Raw genomic sequence first — 15,955 nt, forward strand, 5'->3', positions numbered from 1 at the left:
TATTTACAACCCCAAAGTTATTTGATTTGTGAGATCTAAGGAGTCTTTCATGATTCTTCCTTTCCTTTAGTCTCCAACCTTCCTTGTCAGTCGGTCGCATTAGGCAGGCAGGAAGAGGACACAGGGCCATATCAACAGATACCAAACCATCAAAAATGTTTGGAGGTCGCTTTAGTAAAATTACTAATATACAATCAGAGTGTATTTCTTTTTTTTTTTCCAAGTTTTTACGTCGCCACGGAAAATCATCTTCAGGGCTGCCGACAGTGGGGTTCGAACTCACTATCTCCCGAATACTGAATACTGGCCACACTTAAGCGACTACGGCTATCGAGCTCGGTAGAGTATTTCTACAACATTCAAGAACTTAAAATTTAGTGTGACACGATACTACTACTAAAACTACTACTACTAATAATAATAATAATAATAATAATAATAATAATAATAATAATAATAATAATAATAATAATAATAATGCTCAAATACATCAGGCTCGTGTCGGTAGATTTACTGGCGACACTAAATTTCGGCACCTCGGCGTCTTCGAAAACCATGGAAATAGTTAATTGAACGTAAAAATAATAACATTAAAAATAAACTATATGGTCTCAGCTACCATGTGTAAGCAATCTTTTAATTTGATGCCATTTATTCTACCTGTGTGTCAATTACGATATTCTAACAGTAAACCGGATCTCTCTCTTGGGTGTCTACGACAGTATTTAAATTAATTTTGTGAGGCAAGCACCAAATGTGTCACCAGAGATCTTTTACATGCCGACGTCATACGACATGGAATATCGAATGGACTTTTTTTCGCCCTTCGAAAGTAAGATAACCCGCAATCTTGGGATCTCGGGGACATTTTACCACAAATGAACAGACGGCGCTAGTGTAACACTAACAACTGCTTCTTGCACAGAATGTTTTTCAGCGTTGGTTCCAGGTTTCTGTGCATTTCGATAATATTTTTAAAGAATGGTAATTCTTTTAAAAACATGTTCTATATGGCGTAGTTAAGGATTGTTTATTTTTCTTTTAGTTGCAACTTAAAAATATCAGCCGTAATTTTCTTTTCTTTTTGTCGGGGACCACTCGAAATTGTTACACGGACCGCATCTGGCCCTCTATCAGATACGTATTCAATACGTTGATGCAGTGACTTGATATATTCAATGGAATTCATTTTTAACATGTCTGGATCCATGGCTAAATGGTTAACGTGCTGGTCTTTGGTTACCGGGGTCCCGGGTACGATTCCCGGTACGGTCGGGAATTTTAATCTTAATTGACTAATTTCGCTGGCACGGGGGCTGGATGCATGTGTCGTCTTCATCATCACTTCATCCTCATCACGACGCGCAGGTCACCTACGGACGTCAAATCAAAAGACCTGCATTTGGCGAGCCGAACTTGTCCTCGGACACTCCCGGCACTAAAAGCCATACGCCATTTCATTAACATTATTACAATTAAATTAGAAAACTGTTCAGGACATTTAAAAAATAGAACTCTTGTTGGACGGATGGTCTCAATGACAGTACACTAAACAACCAACCAGTCTTCCCAACATTTTACAATTAGGATCTTCGAAATATGTACAGCGGTTCACAATGTTTCAGAGGGTATGACCTCTTTTACATGAGATATTCCTAGCGTGTAAGAGGCTAGATACTTCCTCTACTATACATTGTTTTTACGACCATTGATAATATACTCCGACAAACAACGCTGTGAAAGGCTTTGTACATTCCATCACGTAGTAAAAGGCCGTAGTCCTTGGAAGGCCAAATAAAGCTTTAATGATTCCTTGGTGATTTCATACCTGTGGATGTACACACATTTGGACTGTTTCCTAAAGATGGAGATATCGTATTACGCATTGCCTTTCTACCTAGAATATTTCATCAGTTGTGATTTTTCTTAGTTATTAAATAATGTACCGATACACTGTATTGTTGTTTTCAATCAATCGATCAATCAACCTCTGATCTACGTTTAGGCTCTCGCCCAGGTGGCAGACTGCCTATCATTTGTTCACCTAGTATTTCCATAAATGATTTCAAAGAACTTTATTGAACATTTCCCTTGATAACTTATTCCAATCCCTCATTCTCGTTGACCCAATCTGTCCTCTTGAATTACAACTTTATCTTCATATTATGATCTTTCCTACCTTTAAAATCTCCACTCATGCTTATTCATCTACTGATGTCATTCCGAGCAATCTCTCCACTAAGAGGAACAGCTTAGCAGAGCATCTAATCTCGTTACTCCGAAGTCTTTCCAGCCCGAAGTTCAACATTTTTGAAACACTACTCTTTTGTCGGAAATCTGAAATCTTTCTTTACCTATTGCAATTCCTTCCAGAGTTGGTGGTGGATATGCCAGAGGATAGTTCAGTAGATCATCGTTCTTATCATCTGATGTATACCGTTAAAATGTCTTCTGCCGGGCTGAGTGGCTCAGACGGTTGAGGCGCTGGCCTTCCGACCCCAACTTGTCAGGTTCGATCATGGCTCAGTCCGGTGGTATTTGAAGGTGCTCAAATACGTCACCCTCGTGTCGGTAGATTTACTGGCACGTAAAAGAACTGCTGCGGGACTAAATTCCGGCACCTCAGCGTCTCCGAAGAACGTAAAAGTAGTTAGTGGGACGTAAAGCAAATAACATTATTATTATTAAAATGTCTTCTACCGAGCTCGATAGCTGCAGTCGCTTAAGTGCGGCCAGTATCCAGTATTCGGCAGCCCTGAAGATGGTTTTCCGTGGTTTCCCATTTTCACACCAGGCAAATGCTGGGGCATTACCTTAATTAAGGCCACGGCCGCTTCCTTCCCAGTCCTAGCCCTTTCCTGTTCCATCGTCGCCATAAGACCTATCTGTGTCGATGCGACGTAAAGCCAATAGAAAAAAAAAGTCTTCTCGAGGTTAGGAATACGTACTCAAAATATGTTACCGGAATCTTGAGATTCCTTCTATCAATATAACTTTTCTGATTGATTGTAATCTCATTCATAATTTGTCCAGACATTTAGAGCACAGTATTGCTTTAGAGCAGAGTATTGCAAATGAAGAGAGGTTTGAAAAAGGAAATATTTTGCCCACACAAGTAGAAGTCCAACTTTTTATTATCACCAGAATTGTGAGTTTAGTTTTCACTTAATGTGAAACTAGTCAAACTCTCTACGTACTCTACAACCGCGCTGAACTGAGCACATTAATAATAGTTTTACTTCAACGTGTATTCTACCGTAACTTCACGACGAACACTCAATAAATCATTCCTCACATTGACGGATATTTTTAACCGTAACAAGACATTAACGATGGAACTTGAGCTACCGTGTAAGTGAAACAGAATACGGTCTACAAGTACAGTGACTATTAACCGGAATGGTCTAACACAACGTTCATTAAAAGTTACATTACAGGAACCTCCCAAGTTCTAATGTTAGAACACGATCGTCATATTCGGCACGTTTCACTTTTGTTCGACAACTTAAAAAAAAAATAGCCCCTGCCATCAAAATAGTAGGTACAGGACCTTACTTCACTTGTTACTTAGGTAAAAATATCTGGCTTATATTTAAGCGGTGCATGGTCTTATAAGGATGTGGCTGTTTTGTGGCTCATATTGTTAGAAGACAGGAGCCTTTCTACTAAATCATGAGCTACGAGCGAATGTTGAACTCATTTTATGCAGGATCTTCGATTTCCTTGCCATATTCCATGGCCGTTCAATGCCTCGAGATCCTGCCCGTTACTATCCAGATACGCTATAATTTGCTCACAGAGCTAACTACAAAAACGCACGCCGATTGTTTCTTTCAAGAGAAAATACAAATAAATACCAATCGCAAAGGTACACCAAGCATCGACTAACCACTTTTTCCCCTATAAGTACCAATGTTCCATCAGTTCTTCGCTTGTCATTTCACTGAGTTCAACCAGCCTCACTATTTTGTGGACAAGACTACAACTCCAGCTGAACATTCAGTGCCTTCTCGCAACAACAGAGAACAAAACTTGACCATTCAAATTTGCAAATGCTAGAAACCATTACCTCAGTGGATATTATGGTTGGAGCAAGAGGCACAATAACAGTCGCCTTTTCACAGTATTGTTAGCTGTTTAGGTTGTATGACAAATGTTTGCCCACTTCTCATTATTGTGATGCTGTGCGAGAGACAATAATGCACGTAGTGTGAGTGTTCAGTGAGGTTTTACCGTGGAAGATTTTAGGTATTTGTCCATGTAACACCCGAATAAGTTATCTTTAATACTGTACACAGAATTTTGACATTAAACTATTAACCGGAAAGACAATGTGCATTACAAATCCTTAGCCTTTGGTTTAATATTTCACGTCGTCATTCTTGATTTCTCTCTTCCATTAATTAAATAAATCATTACTTCCATATTTATGTAAATTGATTTAATATATTTCGTAAAATCTAGCAGTAGTAGTAAATTGTGTGGTGCAGGGCCTAAAGCCATTTATTTTAAAGGTTAATTAAAGCGGATGGGTATTATGGTTGGAACAAGAGGTAAAATAACAGATTTGCACAGTTCTGTAAGATTTACAGATAGGATTGAATATTTGGCCGTAGTGGCAGTAAAGCGTTCAATTGCACTTTTCAGAAACCATCTGCTTGGAATAGTTTGTGAAATGGGCAGCCTTCAGTTTAAGCAAGCGGAATGGCATTTGCTGTTGAAAATATATATGTCAAAAAACTATCCAGACATATTATTTCCCATTTAAGCAGTCTTAAATGTCGACCTCCGCCTGTGGCTATTTTTCAATGGATGCAGTATCCTTGCACATGTCTCTTGATACAGTGGTACAGGCCAGAACAAAAAGTACCTTCTATCGATGTCTCAGTCCGGTTTATGACCGACAGTAAAGAAGTTGCTGAGGTACGAGTGGTGCTGATTATTAACAACTAGAGCACGATTAGTGCGTCTGGAAGTTATGAAAGGTGCTACTTACAGGGCCAGTCGTGCTGCAACAGAACTTTCTGGCCTAGTGACGACAGCAATGGCAAACTACTTTACTTCTCATCCAACCCGGCACGCCTCATTACGGTGTCAACATCGGTTTTTGCAGCTTCCTTATGTCTATAGCCGCATAAACTTTGGTAGTGCTTTTTGAGATCCAACCAGCCTCTGGGCTGAAGACTTAATAGACAATATCAAACTACTGTATAGGAGGGGAGACCTTAACAAAACACACTACGCAACCGATATGTCATATTTAAACTTATTGTCATCCAAGACCTGGCTTATATTTATAATAGTTGATAGATTTCAATATTCTGTAATTTTCATAGCCTTAATTAAATTATCGCGTAGCTCTGACACTTGCCATGGTTGAAAATGGAAAACCATCTCTAGATTTGACGACGGTGAGGTTCGAATCCAACAACTGTCGAATGCCAGCTTATAGCTGTACGTCCCATACTTCACAGCCTACTCTTTTTAAAAATATACAAATATTACGGTCCGAATAGTACTAAAGAAAGATTATGCACATACTTGAACAAAAAAGACTTGCGAATCCATACAAAAGTTTCCCATGGAACGACATATATTTTACACTGTAGCGCCGCAGTGAGCAAGTAGATTTCTTGGTGCTTGAAATACAGAGGGTCCTGAAAGAATACAAATTAATCTTCATTTTAAAAGCGAAGCGAGTGAAGTCAATACAAGCAACAAAGGATAAGACTCGGAATTAAACACGCAAGTTTCATTAAAACCTCGATTATAATAATTACTGAAAATTTGACTGTTTTAATTCTCTTGTTAAGGAGCGACATTTTCTTTAACTGGAACTGGGAGGGGCTTTCATCTAAACAGGGGCGGGAAGTAAAGTCCCTATAATTAATATCAAGGGCAGTAATGGCGATTAAATTTTTTGTGTTAGTTAGGAGTAAATCACCAAGAAAATACTGTTTACGCTATATATCTAAGTTACGTTAACGTCTTTCTAATTATTGTTACATAAATATCTATTAGAACTAAGCTCTTCCAAATATGGGAGAGGTATGTTCTTTCTCACTTTTCAGTAAACGAAGCACCTACAGACAGAGAGAGAGCGAGAAAGAAAGAAAGAAAGAAAGAAAGAAAGAAAGAAAGAAAGAAAGAAAGAAATATAGGATATAGAGAGAATTGAATCCATGATATCGACACTCTCTGAGGCTCTTATTTTGTTAAGAGGAGTGTGGTGACTAGGGAACCCAAGCCCAGACGCGCAATGATTTAATTGCGCCACGTATTATTTTCGACTTCCCTGTCAGATCATTCTTGGTCTCCTGTGACTATTATCGAAGATTTTGTTGAGGGATAGGAACCACTAACCATTTAATCATATATTGTTCTTAGTCTATATTCGAAAGGTCCAATATCTGTAGCCACTTGACTGGGCAGCAGTCGACTTGTAAACCAATGCCCTTAATGACCTTTAGGTACGAGGGGTCCTCAGAGTTATTCTTCATTTAATGTACCAGCATGTAGAATGCATTCCTACAGGGTAGTGGTGGTGATTATTGTTTTAAGAGGAAGTACAACTAGGCAACCATCCTCTATACAACACTAATCAGAGGGAAAAATGGAAGGGATCCGACACTTCGAAAAATGAAGATATCGGCCAAAGTAAGACAAGGGCTACGAAGGGCGTGAAAATGAAATACTCCCTAGCCCTCGCAAACCTAATAGCGTCGGGGTCGGAAAAGAACAAGAGTTGACCAAGAGAGGTCGGATAGGATAGATGAAAGTGAGGAGCCTGACACAAGTAAGTGGAAGCAATGCCAGGACTCAGCTAAGGACCCCGTGGTCGCCAACCCACGCTCCAAAGTTCAGAGCCCCTTTTAGTCGCCTCTTACGACAGGCAGGGGATACCGTGGATGTTATTCTACCGCCCCCACCCACAGGGCCAAGTTCCAGTTCTTCGGAGTCGTCGAAATACGTAAAAGTAGTGCGTAGGACATAAATCCAACAACATTAGACTTTTATTATTATTTAGTACAGCTCCATTTCTGTGAAATAGTGTTTACAGTGCACAGTGTCTTCTGTTATGGACTTGAACAAATTTCTTACTTCTTTTGACCCCTCTCCCTCGTGTGCTTTGAATGAAGTAAGGCCTACGAGCAATTCTAGTACAGCCATTCTTTATGCTGCCAGCCCCTGTAATGAATGGTGTGGAGGTGAGGGCTCATTGAGGAAAGCAACGGGGAAACTACTTATTCTTTGTTTCCCTAATGCGCCTCTTCAGCGAGAACTACACTAGTGTCCAAAAGTTAAGCATAAGTTACGAGTAAGCAGGGCAACAGGAAATAGAACGCAAATCGCACGACATGTGCACCTACCAACCTAACGTGTTCGCTCTGTATTGGAAAGGAGCTCTCCCTGCTTTGACTAGCGCCGTAACCGCAAGATGAACACAGCCAGTGCCTGCGCCCCATGTTTCCACAGTCGTGTTTGCCCTGTTATAGGGCCTAGTGTGCGACGTGTAGCCTCGTGGTGAACGTGACGACATAATGGCACGACGTCGCCATTTGGACCCAGTTTTGCAGGGTAGAATTACTCGGCCGCCTGGAAGCAGGCCAGACACAGACCGAAGTCGCTGTATCCTTGAATGTGCCACAAAGTGTCATTTCCAGGCTTTGGAGACGATTTCGAGACACAGGATATGTTACTTGTAGGCCAGTACCAGGTCGACCAAGGGTAACCACCACACAGCAGGACCGATATCTGGCCTTAACCACTCGACGAAATCGGAGTGCACCTGCAAGACAATTGTCGGCGGAGCTTGCAGCCGTCTCAGGAGTTGCCGTTTCCCGGCAAACTGTGTACCGGAGGCTCAGAACAGCGTCCCGCTCACTCCAGCACAGAGACGGGCCCTGTTTACTGTGGAGGCGTCAACATCGAAACTGGACCATGAAAGAATGGAGGCATGTACTCTTCCCAGATGAATCCCACTTCAGTTTGGAGAACGATTCCCGTCGCACATTAATCTGGAGAGAACCGGGTAGCCGATACAACCACAGGAACATCGTGGAACGTGACTAGTATGGTGGTGGTGGCGTCATGGTGTGGGGCGGCAACATGTTCAATGGCCGTACGGACCTGCACATCTTTATGGGTGGTCCGAGGAACACTGTTAACGCTCAGATATACAGAGATGGGGTACTGAGACCGCATGTTCGACTCTTCAGAGGTGCGGTTGGTCCAGACTTCCTCTTAATGGACGATAATGTACGACCGCACCGCGCTTCTCTGGTGGATGAATGAATGGCTGGGGAAGACATTCATCGCATGGACTGGCCAGCGAGGTCTGCGGATCTGAATCCTATATAACATGCCTGGGATGCATTGGGGAGGCGAATTGCATCCCGTTAGCCTCTACCAAGGACCCTCCAAGACCTTCACATTGCCATTTCTGGGGAATGGGATCGACTGCCACAAGAGCTCTTGGACCATCTGGTACAGAGCATGCCACGTCGCTGCGAAGCATGTGTGGCCGTTAAGGGTAACCATACACCCTATTAACAGCATACAGTATTTTGTTGTGGAAGACATTGCCAAGTTTTGTTAGTTGTTGGTCAAAGGTGTACCGTAGCTATGAGAACCTTTCTAACACTGTTTTTGGACAAGTTGTGTGACATATGGTGTGTGAGTCAGTTTCCGTTTGTTGAGCACTCCGTCTGACTTTCCTATTAGGCGGTATGGCTTCGTTTAGTGATTATGCTTAACTTTTCGGGCACTAGTGTAGGATATGTATGCCAGTCGATTGAAGTTGTTGAGGATCAAACCAGCCTTCCACTTACTTGTGCCATGCAGCTTACGTTCATCCTTACTATCTGATCTCTGTTCTCTATCTCTATAGTAGGACATATTAGGTTTCCGAGTCCTAGGCAGTCTCGTTTTCTCGTCTTTCTTGACCCTTCTATTTCTTCTGTTGATATCCTCTTTCTTCGATTATTAGACATTTTCCTCATACTCCTGAAGGCCCACTGCGCCAACACCGAGGCAAAAATATAAGGACTGGGTGAGTTGGCCGTGCGGTTAGGGGCGCGCAGCTCTGAATATGGTTTTCCATTTTCACTCCAGGTAAATGCTGCGGCTGTACTTTAATTAAGGCCGCAGCCTCTTCCTTCCCACTTATAGCCCTTTCCTATCATATCGTCGCCATAAGACCTATCTGTGTCGGTGCGACGTAGAGCAAACTGTTAAAAAATATAAGGGACAATCAAATGAAAACCGAACATCCCCTACAACGTGACCATGGAATGGTATTATTTGAAAGTAATTACCAACGTGTTAATACATTTACCCCACTGGGAGACGAGATGAACAATTCCAGTTTTGTAGAAAGAGAGAGATCGCTGACGAAGCCACAACCGAACTCACCCCTGGGCTTCCTCGTCCGAATGAAACCGATGTCCACGAATGCCTTTCTTCCTCCGTGATTCGTCGATTTTCCCGGATAAGACCATCAATCCGCCCTATCACATCAGGAGTAGGGGCCGATGACCTAGAAGTTAGGCCCCTTTAAACAAGCATCATCGTCGTCATCATCTGGAGTAATGGCTCAATGGGCCTGTTCTGGGCGCACATCATCTTTCAGAATCTCCTATGCCATCGTGCACACTCCTCACGGACATGCAGTGTTCGCCATACACAGCACACCTGCGACGATGGGTTTCATGTACTCCAGCACCCTCAGCCACCAGAAAACGAACCAGACTTCTCTGCTCTCTTTGCTTGCCTCCCTTTCTACAGCTGGACCAACACACTAGACCAGTCCGCGCACCAACTACGAGCAGCTGTGAGTTGTCACTAGGCAGTTCTCCTACCACAGCGATGGCAGTGTCGATACGTAACAACAGAGCTGCCACCTTTCGCGCGGAATATTTGTTATGGCGGTGTTCGGTCAATGCTTTACTTCGGAAGGTGACAGGATCAGGTTAAGAAACAAGTAAGAACTGCCTCCCACACTTTGCTAATTGGCTGAGGAATGTGCCAGTCATATATGGCATAAATACGTTCACGCCAAGAAGGTTGATGTTGCATTCACTGTTCATAGGGTGTCTAAAAGCAACCTCTGTACCTAAGATGTACTCACTTGCGGGCATTGCTCCACCTGACACCTGGCGTGAAATAACCAAGAATGCAGAGCGGTCAGACGTGTCCATTTCCTCAGCTCACCCTCAGCAGTGTTTGAACTATAGAATCGTAAATTCCCCGACCAACTGAAATGTGTGAAACTTGGCCACGAGGAATCCTGGACTACATTGAAGTCGTTCAACAGGACAACCTGAAAAAGTGGCGTCGTCTGCGAGGGCAAACCATGTGCGAATGTGGTGAACATCAGACGACATGGCACCTGATAAATTATCTTTTATCCCATTGCCAGTGTCATCCCTGGATCTTGCACCAGCCAGCACCAACGCCATAAACGTCACCAAATTCTGGACTGACGCATTGTAAATACGTTTTCTTTCTTCTAATCTGTATGTATTATGCTGTTGATAGTAACATAGAAAGACACAGACGTGCCAACTTTCAAAAGCAAAAATCAGATTTTTTTGCGACATATCCCGACATGTTACGACATCACTGACGACGTAACTTTGAAGAATATATAACACATTATACTACTCAATTACGTAAATTATCTTTATTTATAAATACTGAAATAATGCATGTATTTTATAAATACTGAAATAGGTCTACTGCATGTACTTGAGCTTTAGAACACATGACTCTTCATTGTAATTGACTTAGGCATCTTCATAAATTTCTGAACTAGATTTATGCTCAAAGCAGTGGCCTTGTTGAACTGGTCTTAAGGTTTAATTTTTTCAGAATTCTCTTTCGGGAAGCTTTGAACTGAATTGAGTTTTTGTCCTCTTAAATATGCTAAAAATAGTTTCACAGTCGGCATTATGTGGAAACGATAAAATAAGAAGCATTATGTTACATATTCTGTCATATTTAAGAACACTACCAGATGATAGCATCTGCCTCGCCAGAGCCCACTGAACAATTCTTTCCAGCTACCGTACTTAAAGAACGAGTAAAAACCTGGGATTTTCAAAAATTACAGGAATACTAAACCTATTCTCAAAATCGGGTGATACTTCACTGAGATCAGGAAAGAGGGAGGAAGGGCCAAAGATAGAGAGAGTCTCTCGCTTAAATCGGGGAAGTCGGCACGTCTTTTTCTCCTTAGTCCCGTTTCTTCGTACGGAGTCGGCGAAGAGGTGAGACGAATTTATATGGCAACCACAGTTGGGGAGCTAATGAAAATGAAATAAATGGTGGTGAATGAAATTAGGTAAAAAGATGAAAGGAATCGGCCCTGGCCTTTGAATAGGAAGTCTCCCGGAATTTGTCTGGAAGTGAATTTGCGAAACCACAGAAAACCGTTCTTAGGACAGCTGACGGTGGGATTCGAACTCACGCGTCTCCCGAATTCAGACTTTGGTTCCTTAGTCGTAGCGCGTTAATACGCGCAGCCACTCCTCTCGGTATCATCTTGTATTTCCCTTCAAACAATAATCAGAGTTATGAAAACTGGTCATCAACATGACGTGGTAGGGCACAAAAACAATGCGTGAAACATTGCGAGATAATTTGGCGCTAACTGTTTCCACCAACGATGCTCATGGTGTCAAGGAAGCTCTATAAATAACGTCCCTTTGGAAGGTCACCAGCGCTGCCAAGAGAGCGGACAATATCCAATGGAGGGAGCTCTTTACGAGTTACGTAAATGTACCTATATAACAAAAAAATATACTACAATGAGACATTGCAATAGTGAACAACGTACCATTAAGTTGAAGTCTACTCTACCATATTCGATCAAGGATTGGCGAAAAATAGCAAGTTACCACAGTCACAGGTGCCAGATCACTGAGAACGATTTATATTCCATAATACATTCCTTAAAATTGTTAATTTGTAACCAGATAAATAATGGCACCATCTGGATTAAATTTATTCTAATTCTGCCTAAAACTTAAAAAAAAAGATTTGGCAATAATCAATTAAACATTGCAAAACACAAATCTGATAAAAATAGGGGTGTGCTGGGTTTAATTAAGTGTCCTGCAAAGGTTTAGAATCCCTGACCTTGTTTGAAGTCATTATTGGATTAATGTAGGAAGAAAATTAAAAGACATCGGATACGCTCAAACTGCAGCTGAACTTGCAACTAACATGAATATTGTAGTAAAGACTCAATATTACTAACGATCAATATTTTGTTTGAAAATATCATTTGCTAGTAAATTCCTTGGGGACGATAATAAAATTGTTTTGGTGGAGTGGCGACCACGGGACCCCAGCTGACTTCGGGATAGCTTTCACTTAACCACGCCAGGCTTCTGTCTTATTTTATTCCATCCGTCTTACCTTAGTCAAGTCTTGTTCTCATAGGACACCGACGGTACTAAGTTAACAAGGCCAAGGGAAGCCTTCGCTTTCTTTATCCAATTATTTTTTCTTTTCTCTTACGATTAGATTTGATAGGGTCTGATAATCCTGTTGTTTTGAACCTTAAAATAGCAGTCACCGCCACTGCTGTAATGTCTTGCCTTTTAAAATCTGGGAAAACTGACGCAATGAATACACAATATTAACAATATTAAGCCTTCGGTCCAAAATGAAATAATTTGATTGATATTGATCTGAAATTTAAATTGAAGGATAAGAATAAGGGTCCTTCAAATTCCCAAACAATGAGGTTGTGAAAAGAGGTGAAAAATAAATGAGAATGACAGTGGAAAATATAAAAGTGACAAAACCCTGAACTTTGGTACGTAATAACATCATGGGTGATAAAATATTCGTATTACACAGCGTTAAATTGTCAAGAAACGCAAGCAACCTTGTAGTTTTACTTGACTGTTGATCTCATGATCATAGCCACAGAACCTCCAGTTTTACGTGGATTCCGAACCACAGGAACGCGAATTTCATTTCAAAAACCGTATGTGGATTGGCCGCAATTCGAATCACTGCCGCCTAGGCGAAATACCACTGACAATGCAACTCTGTTTTAACCACCCTTAAAAGAGAAATGAGGACTCTGACCTCCTGAAGAATGAAAATGCCTGGAATAACAAGCTGAAGAACCATGCAGTGTAAAAATGTCACGATGGGAAGAAAACAAGAGATAACAAATGGAGATCGGACAGGAAACAGAGAAGTAATCGGAAGGAAATTCGTGGTTCCTTGGTTGTCATACGCACAGACAATTGATAAAAACTTCTTCCTGGTGTTTCTCATTTGCTTGGAGTTGGCACGACATGTAGATTAAGCCCAATTTTACAACCAGGTGACCTTCCCGACGTCAACTCTCTTTCAAGAGCGAGAAAAAGATGGATTTATTTACAAATTCTTTTTTCTGTGGTGATTGGTAGTGTGATGTGAATGAAGATGTGTGTGGTGTATTCTTACATAAATACGCTGTACTCGAGGCAGAATAATTAACTAGACGAGGCTAAAATATTCTGGCATGGAATCGAACCGAGGGCCCTCTGAACCGAATGCCACTATGTTGATCATTCAGTCAAGTGACTGATTACTCTTATAACCATAACAATTGAATAAGTACATGCTCAAAGGGCCTTGGTGAAGAAATAAACATGGAAAATAGAGTTAAACACAATAATTAAAGAACTTGCTATGAGGATCTCAGTCAGATGCACAAGTATGGTAGAAACAGAGTCAGGAGTTAAAATCAGAGTCAGTAACTGAAGTTCTTACGGCATGTCACGTTGGTACACCTGCAAATCCCTCACTTATGATGCCACCAAGGACCAAGAGATGTGCTGCTGCACCGTTATTGGTACATACAAATAAAAACACGGAACTCACAAAAAGAGGAGCCACAGGCAATCCCTTGTCAGTTTTGATTACACGCAAAATGTTCGACTACCCTAGATTACTGTCCAGGAAACATTTTATCCGAGACAGTTATTATTATTAATAATAATAATAATAATAATAATAATAATAATAATAATAATAATAATAATAATTGCTTTACGTCCCACGAACTACTTTTACGGTTTTCGGAGACACCAAGGTGCCAGAATTTAGTCCCCCAGGAGTTCTTTCACGTGCCAGTAAATGTACGGACACGAGCACCTTCAAATACCGCCGGACTGAGCCAGGATCGAACCTGCCAAGTTGGGGTCAGAAAGCCAGCGCCTCAACCGTCTGAGCCACTCAGCCCGGCTCCGAGACAGTTAACAACACGTTTGTTTTGCATTCTTGATATTGAAATATATACAGCAGTAATGTATCCTTATCATGAAGGCACTGCACAGAAAGTGAAGTATGCTCTTTAACTATGACTGACTTTCCTCCACAATTAACTGAACTAAACTTACATTCCTATAATTGTGGGAGACAACATTTTAAAACAAGAACATGTTGTAGCAAGACTTTTGTTAGCACTGACTGATAGTAATAGGTTTTTCCTTTTAATTTTTCTAATCGCTTTGAAGGGACATTCGGTCCTGCCTTGTGATAGGGATTTCAGTATAACAAACATATAAATGTCCCAAGAAAAAAAAGTTCCGTTTCCAATTATTACTTTTACCCAACAATGCATATTTTCGAGGATACATCTTGACACGGGAGTGAATTAACCCGTTGTGACCCATTTACGTTTCGTTTTGGTCCCTCTGGAAGACATATTCAGACCTTTCCGTATATAGCGGTGCCTATGCAATTATGTTTGTACATATTATATAGTCTATAGTATTTTTTTTTGTAATCACTAGCAATACTATGTTGAAAAGTGACCAAATTGATATGCTTATTGGAAAAAGTCTCTGAATCGTGTTAATAATTTTTTACGAGCCAAAAATAATGTTCTATACATGTTTGTGTATACATGGAATTTTGTTTGATTTGACACAGTTGATATTTTTTAAATTAGTGTACAATAGTTTTATGATGATGATGAAAATGAGTATTGATTGGTGGTTTCTTTTAGTTTTCCCAAATCTGGGCCTGATTGACTAAAGCCCTTTTAGTATTTGCCGATTTACTTATAGTATCATAAGTTGCAAGTACTGGTAAGTGACTAAAAACAACACCACCAACAACAAAAACGTAGCACTGGGATGGCGATTGTAGTTTTAAAGGGTAAAACAATGGTAATATCAACACCTCAGCGAGCATATCGCGAAGAGAATATGAATTGCTCAAGAGAGGACATACATGAAAGGGTTTATTTTTAAAGACAGGGGCTGACAGGTGAAAGTAGACTAGCTAAAGGCCTCACTCACATGAGGCACTCTTTCGGCGATTTTTTCTGTAATCTGTATTAAGAAATAAATTCAAAAAATAATTACGTTTAATACCAGCCTTAAAAAAAGTTTAACTTCTGACCGAAATACCTAATTATTTACTTTCTTCACTCACTCACCTCGTCCTTCGAGAATCATCCGGGCTTAGTTGTGATTTAACATTGTAGTACTTCGAGGGTGCGGCTCTGTCGTTTCATCTCGGCATAAGTATATACGCACTGAAAGGCACTGTCACACCACACAGCACAGTACACGCACGGTGCGTTACGCCACGCAGTTGGGACTGGACTCGACTGAATTAGCAACAGGCTGTTCTTGTGGACGGACTCGCGGCTTGCGCGGGCTGAGGCGGGACAACACACAGAACACAGACCAGCGAGCCTGTACGGTGACGTCTTGTCTTCGTTAAATCTTCTATGATGACATCACACACGGACACGCACCCTATAGCATAATAAGTAGATATTTAATGTTCTAAAATCAGCTAGCAAAGTAGATTCCATTCTTCCCATTCACTCAAGAACAATATTGATGAAATTATAACTGCTTTCTCGTGACTCTTAACAGGATCTTATCACAACCTTTGAAATGAAATGGCGTATGGCTTTTTAGTGCCGGGA

General features: G+C 41.1%; 1 protein-coding gene across 1 annotated transcript in view; it reads right to left on the bottom strand.

The window, feature by feature from the left end:
* LOC136881192 (uncharacterized) overlaps nt 1-15,615 on the bottom strand; it is a 159,471-nt gene extending 143,856 nt beyond the window's left edge. The window contains exon 1 of the mRNA XM_067153885.2: nt 15,455-15,615. Within this exon, the coding sequence (XP_067009986.1) occupies nt 15,455-15,473 (19 nt within the window). The 5' untranslated portion in view covers nt 15,474-15,615. The remainder of the gene's footprint in view (nt 1-15,454) is intronic.
* Nucleotides 15,616-15,955: the final 340 nt, after the last annotated feature.

This window comes from Anabrus simplex, chromosome 9 (assembly GCF_040414725.1).
Source record: "Anabrus simplex isolate iqAnaSimp1 chromosome 9, ASM4041472v1, whole genome shotgun sequence".
NCBI classification, from domain to species: Eukaryota; Metazoa; Arthropoda; class Insecta; order Orthoptera; family Tettigoniidae; genus Anabrus; species Anabrus simplex.